This window comes from Musa acuminata, chromosome BXJ3-7 (assembly GCF_036884655.1).
Source record: "Musa acuminata AAA Group cultivar baxijiao chromosome BXJ3-7, Cavendish_Baxijiao_AAA, whole genome shotgun sequence".
Classification (NCBI taxonomy): Eukaryota; Viridiplantae; Streptophyta; class Magnoliopsida; order Zingiberales; family Musaceae; genus Musa; species Musa acuminata.
In genome coordinates, this window is record NC_088355.1 from 11,385,761 (window position 1) to 11,398,398 (window position 12,638).

At 43.1% G+C, this 12,638-nt stretch overlaps 1 protein-coding gene across 1 annotated transcript; it reads left to right on the forward strand.

Annotated features, from left to right (window-relative positions):
* Positions 1 to 1,117: 1,117 nt before the first annotated feature.
* Positions 1,118 to 11,303, forward strand: LOC103991715 (very-long-chain (3R)-3-hydroxyacyl-CoA dehydratase PASTICCINO 2A). The gene is made up of 9 exons (XM_065160475.1): positions 1,118 to 1,329; positions 1,416 to 1,527; positions 1,619 to 1,637; positions 1,740 to 1,828; positions 1,932 to 1,985; positions 10,368 to 10,438; positions 10,548 to 10,629; positions 10,746 to 10,846; positions 10,934 to 11,303. Exons 1-9 carry the CDS (start codon positions 1,259 to 1,261, stop codon positions 10,998 to 11,000), a joined length of 666 nt encoding a protein of 221 aa, XP_065016547.1. The 5' UTR covers positions 1,118 to 1,258; the 3' UTR covers positions 11,001 to 11,303.
* Positions 11,304 to 12,638: the final 1,335 nt, after the last annotated feature.

Sequence of the window (12,638 nt, forward strand, 5' to 3'; positions counted from 1 at the left end):
TAAATTTATGAAAAAAAACTCATATTTAAACAAATTCTTAATTAGTTATCCAACTTTCAATAATTTTCATAAAGTATTTTTTAAAAATAATGATATTATCCCTGATCATTGATTTTACTTAACATTAACACTAACCTACCCTTGTGCACCTCACCGTCAACGCAAGCAAGCATTGGCCCCACTACTCTAACTCCACTCCATTTTATCTTGTGCAAGCTCCCCCTTGCCTCCGTAATCGCAACCATAGCCATATTCTTCCTTGCTTGTAATCCTCTCCATCATGATTTTGTCGTTTATCGCTTGTGTTATAAACAAGGACAACGAGGGTAGGATGCACGGGGGTAGGTCCAACGGGATAGAGATGAGATAGTGAGGACAATGAGGACTAGTAATTGCTTATGCCATAGGTAAGAACAATAAGAGCGAGACTCAAATGGGTGGGTTCAAGGTTTGTGGAGGCAAGGGCGATGTAGGGTAGAGGTGACAACGATGGATCTAATAAAAATAAAAATAAAATAATATTTTTATGTAAGAAGGGGCTCAATAAGAATTTCTAGAAGTTCGAGCGCTTTACACAAATTTCTCTAAAATATAAATTTTTTAATAAAATTATCTTTATATATAAAAATATAAGGTGAATACTAAAAAAATCCTCTAACTTTGAAAACTTTTTATATAGCACTGAAACTTTAAAAAAATTCTCGTAGAAAACCTCTTATTTCTTAAATGATCTTTTTGCCCTTAGTTTTCGTCGGACTTATCATTACCTTCACCTTGTATCGCCTCTATGTCGTTCTTATCATGCTTAGCCATGACCTTTATATAAGAGCAATCGTCATCTTTATGGGCATTGCTAATCTCACTAGATTGTATAAACCAAGCGACGACGGATAAGCACTCATCTTCATCACTCAGGCTAAAGGCATACAAGGGTGGAGTTGATAGGGTCAATACAGATGATAATAAGTTTAACTGTCAAATTTTTTTAAAGTTAAGATACTCGGAGACCAGAGTTTGAATTTAATTTTAGAATTAACCCAAAAAATATTTTAAAGAAAATTATATATTGAGCTTAGGAAGGAGGCGAAAACGGCATTTAAAGCACAACAACCTCCTCGGCAGTTCATCCGCCTCACCTAAACCGCATCAATGCAAGCGAACCGGCCACCCATCGCCCCCTCCTAAGCTTCCCTTATTTAAGCCCTCCGATCTCACATCTCCGCTTCAATTCCTCCTCGCGACTCCACCTCTGGGAACCATGGCGGGCTTCCTCTCTACTCTCCGACGGATCTACCTCTCCCTCTACAACTGGACCGTCTTCGTCGGATGGTAAATCAAACTTCATTTTCTCGTTCCTTTGGTTGTTTTGGGGGGTGTGTTTGTGATTTATACTGGATGGGTTTGGATTGTTCTAGGTTTCAGGTCCTCTATTTCGCCGCGAAGGCTCTGAGAGAAGGCGGGCCTACGACGGTGTACGATTCGGTAGAGCGGCCGCTTCAGCTCGCGCAGACCGCTGCCGTCATGGAGGTTTTGCCATTTATCTTCGTAAAAAATTAATTTTTTTAGTGATTTTCTGTTCCTTCGTGTTGATCTAGCTCATCTTTTTCTACCCCTACAGATTCTTCATGGCCTCGTAGGTGAGAACTAATTCATTTCCTTTGCTTACATCTCATTTTGATTGTTCTTTAAGAAAACAAGAGTTAAAAATTTAAAATCTCTTTCCTCTTCCTTTGCTGTAGGATTGGTTAGATCTCCGGTCTCAGCAACTTTGCCACAAATTGGATCAAGATTATTTCTTACCTGGGGCGTCTTGTGGAGTTTTCCTGAGGTAATTATGTAGCTCATCTCAAAATTTATTTTCAATGAGACAGTGGTAAGACAGCTTAGTTTTATGGTTTTGCTTTAAACTGAAATTTGTAATTGGATTGCAGACAAGGACACATGTTCTCGTTAGCTCCCTGGTTATCAGCTGGTCTATTACTGAGGTAGTGATTTCTTTTAGTGTTAGCAGGTTTAATTTGTTGCATGGTTATATGGAAACTAATGATGCTCTTACTTCGTTTTCACCATTCATGGAAGCATTACAACATGCGTGTTGATTGAAACCAGTAGTTAGAAGCTATGAAGTTTTGAAGGGATCATGTGACGGTTAAAACCCATGAGCAAAATTTTCTTCGACAATTGGCATAGAATTTAATGTAGAAAACATAGTTGCAATGTTGTACTATTAAGTTATGCAATGCACCAAAGAAATATTTTTGGCTATCTTTTATAGTGCATGTGACATGGTGGTACAAGATTTTTGAATGATTGTAAACAAAATAAGGAAATTGACCTTATGGCATCCTTTTTCATTACTTAGGAGAACAAGGAACTAGGGGTAAAATGTGTTTTGGTTGCTTTTAGCAAGGTTGATATGTTGAATGTAAAATGCATTTTAGATTTGAGGTAAATGAGAATAATAATTGATTCAAGTGATTATTCCTTGTCACATAGGGATTGAATCATTGATTCAAGTGATTATTCCTTGTCACATAGGGATTGATAATTCCTTCTGGACAGGGATTGGCCTTATTTTCTATGTTATGACCTGCCAAGCCAAACCAAAGGTGTGCATTTCAGTGCCAGTGTTGTTTTGCATGTTTGCACTAGCAGAGTGGATAGTGTAGTTTCGTTCGTTGTGACATTGTTCACAGAAGCTTGATTTATTCCATTGCTTTTTTGTTTACCTGCTTACCAGCTGAAGTTATCTATGTTTTATGCTTTTTAGAATAATCAGCTAGAAAATCTGATGGGTTTTGCACCTTGTATGTTATCCTGGTAATAAGAGTTGGTCCTTTAATATGGAGTGTCTGTCTGTTAGGGAACTTTGGAAGTTCATTTTGTAACAATCCTTCGGGATGGTAGAAGGGAGGCAGGATAAACCTAGGTTACCAGGCTAACTATAGTTTTAGTTATATATAATTTGCTTCTTTGGGTAAACAAGAGATCATTTGAAGGATAAGGTTAGCTTCTTGTATTTTCATCCTGATAACAGGTTTTGATCCTTCGAAATATGGAATATCCATGTCTTTTAGGGAACTTTGGAAAGTTCTTTAACAAATTTTCAAGGTGGCAGAAGGGAGGTAGGATAATACTAGGCCACCAGGCTAACTTTAGTTTGGCTTATATATAATTTTCTTCTTCGGGTAAACAAGAGAGCGTTTTGTCACGGACTTAGCTGGAATTGCCTAAGTTGTGAGGTACCCTTGCGGCAAAGTCACGTACTTAGCTGAAGTTGCTTAAGTCGTGAAGCACTCTTGCGTTAACTCCTCAGACTTAGCTACCTAAGTCATGAGGTGCCCTTGCGACATATGCGTCTGCAAAGGTTAAGCCTAGTTGTAATCTCGTACAGGTCTTGAAGGACTTGTAAAACAGAAAGTTGATTAGATTGAAAACGAGCGACGGACAAGTCCCGACGTCTCGCGAAGAGGGAAGCTTTACAAACAATTCAGCGAGCACCTTGATTGCAAGAGAGAAAAGAGAGGAAGGAGAAAACAAGAACTTTAGAAGGTAGAACGAACAATTCTAAGTCTACAAACGACTGTTCACCAGGTGTCAGGCGCGAAAGCAAGTTCTCGTCAAGTTAACGTGTGAACTTGTGAAGATTGTTTAACGCCCGATAATATACCGAAGCCCCATCCAGCGTTGTGCCATCTAGGGTTTCCAGAGTGCTGAGATGGCTGACATTTTGGGTGCAGTTGCGGTTTGCAGAAAATAAGTCGTGGCACGCGAAAACGGAGCCATTTTAGGTAGTTCGGCTCGGTGCGACGAGCGGTCGCACTGCAGCGTTGCAAACTGTCGTTGCTTACATTTTCCAAGCAAAAACATATAAAACCAAGGCAAAACATGCTGCCATGTCTCTGTACAAGCATGCAAAAACGATGAATGGTTCGTTGAACGAAGTTGTTGCGGGTGCGCAATGACCGTTCGTGATATTCTCCCGCACTTAAACTGTCAACGCCCTCGTCGATGCTTGTTGGTAGTTGTTGATGACTGCTTCTTCATGTCGTAGGGCGCCTTCGGGCTCCTAACTGACTTCGGTTCGGGGAAGCTTTCTCCACTTCACGAAGTACTTGATCTACTATGCTCCATTAGGTAGATTTATCTTGCGATCTGCTAAAATGGTTTTAACTCGCTTCTCGTAGGATGCTCTGGTGGGGAGTAGCCGAGTTGGAACACTTCGGGAGGCATCTTGCGGATCTGAATGGTAGGCTTTCAAGTTGCTGGCGTGAAAAACATTATGAATTTTGAGCCATGTCGGCAGTTACAACTTGTAGGAGACGTTGCACACCTTATTAATAATTGAGGACTCTTCATACTTGTGCACTAATCCTTTGTGTACTTTGTTCATAAAGAATTGGAGTGATGCTGGTTGGAGCTTTACCAATACCAAATCGCCGACTTTGAACTCTTGCGGTCGCCTTCCTAAGTCTATCCACTTCTTCATCTTTTTGGTTGCCTTCTTCAAGTAAGCCCGTGCAATATCTGCATTTCGATGACAGACTACTCCTAGTATACCCAATAGCCAATGTGTGAGGAGTTGACGGTTGTTGTCCTGTAATGATCTCGAAGGGGCTCTTGTTGGATGTAGAACTCTGCTGCAAGTTGTAGGAGAATTGGGCTATGTCCAACAGCTTCACATAATCTCGTTGGTTGGTACTCACGTAGTGCTGAAGATATTGCTCAAGGAGCGAGTTTATCCTTTTGGTTTGACCATCCGTTTGAGGGTGGAGGCTTGTGGAGAAGTATAACTTAGACTCTAACAATTTGAATAACTCAGTCCAGAATCGTCTCAAGAACTGAGCGTCTCGATCACTGATGATATTGTACGGGATTCCTCAATACTTTACCACATTCTTCATCATCAGCTTGGTCGTCTCCTCCACTGAACAGTGTAGGGGTGCAACAATGAAAGTTGTATACTTTTAAAATCGATCGACCACCACGAGTATCGATCCGAGTCCCCCTACTGCCGGCAAGCTTGATATGAAGTCCAAGGAAATGCTCTCCTACGACCTTTTTGTTATGGGCAACGACTCCAAAAGTCCTACTGGCTTTCGCTGGTCCACCTTATCTAGTTGACAAATAAGGCACGTTCGAACATATTCCTCCACATCAGTCCACATCTTCGACTAGTAGAAGGCCCTCTCCACGGGAGCTAAGGTTTTGTGAATACCCAGATGTTTAGCCCAAGGGGAATTATGACACTCTCGTAAGAGTTCACGCCTCAAATTGTCTACTCGAGGAACATATACTCTATTCCCTTTTGTGTAAACTAGTCTTTTCTGGACCTTAAAATCGTCGTGCCTTGTCTTCTTTGATGAGCTGCATCAGAGTTACTGCTTGAGGATCATTGTACAGTCCATCCCTGATCCTGGAAAGGAAGTTGGAGTGCAACTGACTTTCTTGGCCTCTGCTCTCCAACTGTATGACATTCACTCGCTCCACTTTCCGGCTCAATGCATCGACCACGACATTTGTTTTTCCGGGCTTGTACTTCATTGTCATATCAAACTCAGTCAAGCAGTCCTGCCATCGTGCTTGCTTTGGGGAGAGTTTCTTTTGAGTTTGAAAATAGCTCAAAGCAATGTTGTCTGTCCTCAGCACAAATCGCGATCCGAGAAGGTAGTGCCGCCAAACTCGTAGATAGTGGACCACCGCTGTCATCTCCTTCTCGTGCATCGGATATCGTCGCTCGGTCTCGTTGAGCTTGCGGCTCTTGTAGGCCACCGGGTGACCCTCCTGCATGAGTACTCCCCCAATAGCAAAATCTGAAGCATCTGTGTGGACTTTGAAGGGCTCCCCAAAGTTCGACAATTTGAGCACCGATTCTTCTAACACAACAGCCTTTAGATCTTTGAATACAACTTCACATTTGTCGCACCATCTCCAAGGTTGCTCCTTCTTTAGCAACTTCGTCAGTGGAGTTGCGCGCTTCGAATATCGAGCTATGAAGCGCCGATAGTAGTTGATGAAACCAAAGAAGGATTTCAGCTCCGACACCTTCTTTGGAGTTCGTCATTCCGCAACTGCTTGCACTTTTGATTTGTCTATCCGAATGGAACCATCACTGATTCAATATCCCAAGAATAAGATCTTCGTTTGAGCAAAGTAGCACTTCTCTCTTTTTACGAACAAATTGTTCTCCTTAAGAATCTTGAAAATTGTTCGAAGATGCTCGACATGCTCCTCAAGCGTTTGGTTGTAGATGACGATATCGTCCAAGTAGACGACCACAAACTTATCTAAATACTCATTGAATAGTTGGTTTATAAGAGTGCAGAACGTGGCCGGAGTGTTGGTTAAGCCGAAAGGCATCACCAAGAACTCAAACGCTCCATACTTGGTCATGTAGGCAGTCTTTGCTTCGTTGCCTTCAACAATGCGCACTTGCCAGTACCCCGACCGGAGGTCGAGTTTGGAGAAATACTTTGCTTTGCCCAATTGGTTAAACAAGTCCGCAATGAGTGGGATTAGATACTTGTTCTTCACCGTCACTTTGTTGAGGGCTCGATAATCGATGCATAGTCGGAGGCTCCCATCTTGTTTCTTTTGGAAGAGAACTGGAGCTCCGAATGGTGCTTTGGAACTACGGATGAGACCACCGCTTAGCAGTTCATCTAACTGCTTTTTGAGCTCTGCCAGCTCTAGAGGGGACATGCGATAGGGTGGTCTCGTTGGAGGCTTCACTCTTGGCTCCAGCTCGATATGATGATCCACGCCTCTGCGTGGCGGCAGAGTCTTCGGCAACTCAGGTGGCATAATGTTTGTGAACTCCTTCAGAACGTTTGCCACCACAACAGGTTCATGAATGGCCTCATCGTCGAGTGGCTCTAGCTTCACAGCAGCCATGAATGTTAATTCGCCTTTTCGTACCCCTTTCTTCAGTTGTAATGCCGATATCTATTGGTGGTCCCTGGTTTTTCTCCGAGAGACGAGAACCACACAGGGGTCGCCACCTCCCATCATATATAGGGAGTTTAGGAACGACATTGGCACCAACTTCGCTGCGTGCATAAACTCCATTCTAAGAATCACTTGGAAGTCATCCAATGGCCCCGCCATCATGTTCGTGCTCCCGCTCTATGTTCTGATCTTGATGGGGACTCCCTTCATCAGCCCGAAGATCCGCTTGGCCTCCAAGTTCACCGCCTTCATCCGACTTGGGTTCTTCTCCAAGATCAGCCCAAGTCGCTTTGCTTCTCGATCGACAATAAAGTTGTCGGTACCGCCCGTGTCCACCATTGCACGGGTTGTTTGGTCATTGAGTTTAATGTCCACGTACATCAGCTCACTACTCCCTGCTTTGAATGGCTTTGCCTTCATATTCTCCCTCACTTGACCCCGCAATGGATTCAACAAATGCATTGCTCCCATTCGGGGACCTTGCGACTCCTCATCGTCGCTATTGAATTCTGAACTGCTTGAACTGAGAGCGACAACCTTACCCTTGTCTGATTTGGGGGGGTGGATTGAAGCTGAAAAAGCATTGAGTGCTTATTTCTGTGGGCACTCCCTTACCATGTGCGACCCTTCGCACAAGAAGCATCTGTCAGGTTTTGGGGTCTTGCCTTTTGAGCTTGGCCCTTTATGGGAACTTTTCTTCCTTTGTTCGCCCCCGGGTTCCTTCCCTTAAGAATATTTTGGGGGGCGGTTTCCTAAAGATTGTTTCCTTTTTCCCGAGTCCTCTGAGGAAACAAAGTCGGTGAGCCTTTCTACGATCGCAATTGCCCCGATCACATCGGTGACATTCCTTTGATCCAGTTCATGTTGAGCCCACAGTTTTAGGCTATCGAGGAAGCTGAACAACTTATCCTTCTCGGACATGTCCTGTATATCCAGCATCAGTACAGAAAATTGCTTCACGTAGTCTCGAATGGAAGTACTTTGGCGGAGTTGTCTCAACTTCCTCCTTGTGACGAACTCTGTGTTCTCGGGTAGGAACTGAGTTCTCAACTCCCGCTTCAAGTCCTCCTATGTGTCCACTCGATACCGACCTTGTTGGATCTCCTCCTAACGGGTTTGCCATCAAAGTTTTGCATCCTCATTCAGATATATGGTTACTATTGAAACTTTAGTATCTTCAGAATTAGGCCTTGTAGCTCCAAAGTTCTGTTCCATGTCAAATAAGAAATTCTCGAGCTCTTTTGCGTCCCTAGCACCACCATAGCAATGAGGCTCAGGTGCCCTCAGGTTTTGTGGCGACGCAACACAGGTGGTGTTCCCTTCCGCATTTAGTGCCCTTGTGAGAGTTGTCACTCTAGAAGTGAGTTCCTCCACGACTTCGTGCAAATGTTGCACGGAGTCTTTAGTATCGTCTGTCAATCGATCGACTAGGGCCTCAACCTTGTCGATTCAGGATTCAACTTCTTCTTGCGAGCTCTTTACCTCAAGAAGCCTTCGTTGGCCTTGGTAGAGTTCCTTCAAGCTCGCTTCAAGAACATCCAAGCGGGTTTCGGTCGCTGTGAGTCTTTCCTTATGACTCTTCTTCTCGGTTGGCACTCCAGATTGCGTCTCCTCTGCTCACGGAGAGTAGCCAATTTCTTGCTCATCATGTTCGCTGCCACGATCCTTCAAAACGGCTCCAACAACATGAGAGCGAGTTTGCACTTGTAGCCCCCCACGGCTGCTTGGGGCAATGTTCCGGCTTGCCCCGTCTTGCTCGATTCGCCGCGATGCTTGGCCATGGCGAGATTGCGAAGTTTCTTCGCTGCTTGCTTGAATTACTTGCCTGCTCTGATATCACAATGTCACGGACTTAGCTAGAATTGCGTAAGTCGTGAGGCACCCTTGCGACAAAGTCACGTACTTAGTTGAAGTTGCCTAAGTCGTGAAGCACCCTTGTGCCAACTCCTTGAACTTTGCTGGGATTGCTTAAGTCATGAGGCGCCCTTGCGGCATATGCGTCTGTAAAGGTTCAGCCTAGTTATAACCTCATATAGGTCCCGAAGGACCTGTAAAACAGAAAGTTGATTAGATTGAAAACGAACGACGGACAAGTCCCGACGTCTCGCGAAGAGGGAAGCTTTACAAACAATTCAGCGAGCACCTTGACTGTAGGAGAGGAAGGAGAAAACAATGACTTTAGAAGGTAGAACGAACAATTGCAAGTCCACAAACAACTACTCATCGGGTGCCGGGCGCGAAGGCAAGTTATCGTCAAGTTAATGTGCGAACTTGTGAAGATTGTTTAATGCCCGACAATATACCGAAGCCCCATCCAGTCCTGTGCCTCCTGGGGGGTTCCAGGGTGCTGAGATGGCTGACGTTTTGGGTGCAACTGCGGTTTGCAGAAAACAAGCCGTGGCACGTGAAAATAGAGCCATTTTGGAGCAGTTCGGCCCGGCGTGGCGAGCGGTCGCACTGCAGCACTGCGAACTGTCGTTGCTTACATTTTCCAAGCAAAAACACACAAAACCAAGGCAAAACATGCTGCCATGTCTCTGTACAAGCATGTAAAAGCGACGAACGGTTCATTGAACAAAGTTGTTGTGGGTGCGCAATGACCGTTCGTGACAGTTTGGAGGAAATGATGTGCTTCTTGTATTTTCATCCGGTAATGTGAGTTGGTTCTTCAATATGGAATATCTGTGTCTGTTAGGGAACTTTGGAAAGTCATTCTTTAACAATCCTTCAGGATGCCATAAGGAAGGAAGGATAATACTAAGCTACCAGACTAACTTTGGTTTTGCTTGTACATAATTTGCTTCTTTGGGTAAAGTGTAAACATGAGAACATTTGGAGGAAAAGGTCAACCAGTGGCAAATGTGACAAGAGGGATGAAAACTTCAGCAAGCTTTCTAATCTAAAATAACTTTGGTTTTGCTTGTATATAATTTGCTTCTTTGAGTAAACATGAGAGCATTTGGAGGAAAAGGCCAACCAGTTGTGAACGTGATGAGGGATGAAAACTTCAACAAGCTTTCTAATCTAAAAGTTTGAGATTCTAATAATCGAAAAGAATGGTGCACCAGAATGCATTTCTGCTTTCTTGGAGTTTCACATCTTGGTAGTTTGGATGGCTGCTTCTTCTGTCAGTTAGCAGTCATCACTAACATAGTCATTGCCTTTAATCCTCTTCTTTGGTATTTGGTTCATCTTCTATAACAAGAGTTTTTTGTAGTGTGTGAGCATGTTGCATTGTTATTCCTAAACCAACTATGGCTTCACAACCAATCCTTCTCGTTTGGCATTACATGAACGTCATCATTATTCAGGCTGTTGAAAATATTGCTCTTACGAACCATAGGAATACAACTATTAAGTCAGTCTCTGAAGCCTAGATATTTGATGCACTATTTTGTCTATGTTCTGTAATTTTGCAGATTATTAGGTACTCCTTTTTTGGTATGAAAGAAGCACTTGGCTTTGCACCTTCCTGGCTGCTATGGCTTAGGTAAAGGTCACTCCAGACAATAGAACAATTGTCTTTTCTCCTCATGAAATTAAAATAAAGGTATTTTCTGCCTTCACTGTTTTATTTGGTTGTCATTTATTTTTGGCAGATACAGCACCTTCTTGATATTGTATCCAACTGGAATCACCAGTGAGGTTGGCCTCATATACATTGCTTTGCCCTATATTAAGGTAATTCAAATCAAGCATGTGTCATATAATGTTGTCGGTAGATTTGAGCTCTTTGTGATTTTTATTATTTTCTTTTAAATGTGTCATCTTGTTGAACTCTGTGTGCAATTGTGCAGGCATCTGAGAAGTACTGCATTAGGATGCCCAACAAATGGAACTTCTCTTTTGATTATTTCTATGCATCGATTCTTGCCCTTGCAATCTATGTCCCAGGCATGTTCCTCTGCATTTCTGTGTATCCTAGTCAAACTACTCACAGGCACAAACTTTGCTTTTCTGACTGGATAAAAGTATCTACAGGAAGTCCACACATGTACCAATATATGCTTGGGCAGCGGAAGAAGGCTCTCTCCAAGTCAAAGACAGCATAAGCCTGATCAAGCAGGGATGTAATAGTGTCCTTTCACCGACTTTCGGTTCATTGTAGCTGCAGTCTTTCTTCATGACACAAATTGATCTCTGGAGAATTGCTACGGGAAGTGCTGTTGATCCTTTAAATAAATACATTACCTTTCTTCTCGGTAGTGAATTTTTTTTTTATGTGTCTAGGTTAATTGTAAGAACCATATCCTTCATAAACTCCTGTCTGTTATTGTTGTAATTGCGACATCAGTATAGTTGGCAATCTCAAAGAACTCGTACTCATATGGAAACCACTAAAACACTTTACTTAATTGTCCGGTGGTTTGATGGTTTGCAGATATTACTTGTTCCTGCAGAAGTGTACTTAAGAGTCTGTTTGTTTATCAGCAGAATTGTTTGGTGAACTTTAGACAATTAAAGGCCTACAAGATTGCATATAAAAAGCAAGAAGTCGACTCATGTGTCTCCATGATGGCACTTGCTTGTCATGTTTGATGTGGTGGAATGAGATGTTCATGTGAAATCTGAACTAGTGTTATCCAAGCACGACTCACCATTTGAACAAGGATGACAACATGAGCTTCAGTAGCCTGCAGAGGAAGTGGCACAGTGGTATGTACTCTCTGTTGCTTGAATCAACACAAGCAAGTGAGGTGATGGAAGATGCCATAGATGATGCATGGACGTGGAGCAAGTAACCAGAAGAGCTGGTGAGCCAGGCTCTCTTGATGAAGCTGGTGGAGTTGCCATGAAGGAGTCCAAGACTCAAATATGACAGCGGACACATGATCAGCCAGAGAGATGCCAGTGTTGCTTGCAGAGGAGTCCTACGGCATTTGTTTAACAGCATTGAACTGGGAAACCTTGATACTAACATTTCCTCAAATAAAATGTACCATGTGCTTGCTATCTATCTCCTGGAGTTGGCCATTGGGGTTCCCATAGGTCATTGCCTCTGTCTTGGGAATAATATCTTTATGGTGTACTGCATGCATGCTACTGTGTGATGGAAGCTATTAACACTACCCCTTCCCTTTCTGTCTAATGGTCCCTTTGGCGCTTGAGAGGCTGGTCATTGGTCCTTTGATTGTACACAGCTTCCATTTTTTTCTAGCATGGTGTTGTGTTTGTAAACACTGCTAAAATAATGTTGGTAACATATAATATATTTAAATAACTTGTTCAAGTCATTGTGCACTGCTCATACAATATAGTTTGAGAAAAGCAGGACTTCTATTCTGTGGCATCTGCTGCTTGTGTCAGATTTTTACTGCAGACCAAAACATGTGCTGCCATTACAACATGTTGGAGGTTTTGTTTCTGCTACATTAGTTCCTGGGAAAGTTACTAACATGGACGGACCAGTTGCTGTCTCAGGGACTTGGATCAATCAGAAGAAAGGAGCAGTCGAATTGCCTTTTCGGTGGTTGCAGCATTAACATTCCAAAGCTGATTACCAGGACAAAAGAGGCATTACCACCCCAGTGTGGGGGGGGTGTTCTTGGAGTCTCAGGACTCATGGAGGATGGTGGTGAGGCCAAGCACCATGTTTATGGCCACTCTGTTCTGGTCCCTCCCAACAATGATCTAGTAAAGGAGACTTTGAGGTCATAACCTTTTTTGATTGAGACCTCAACTCAACAAAG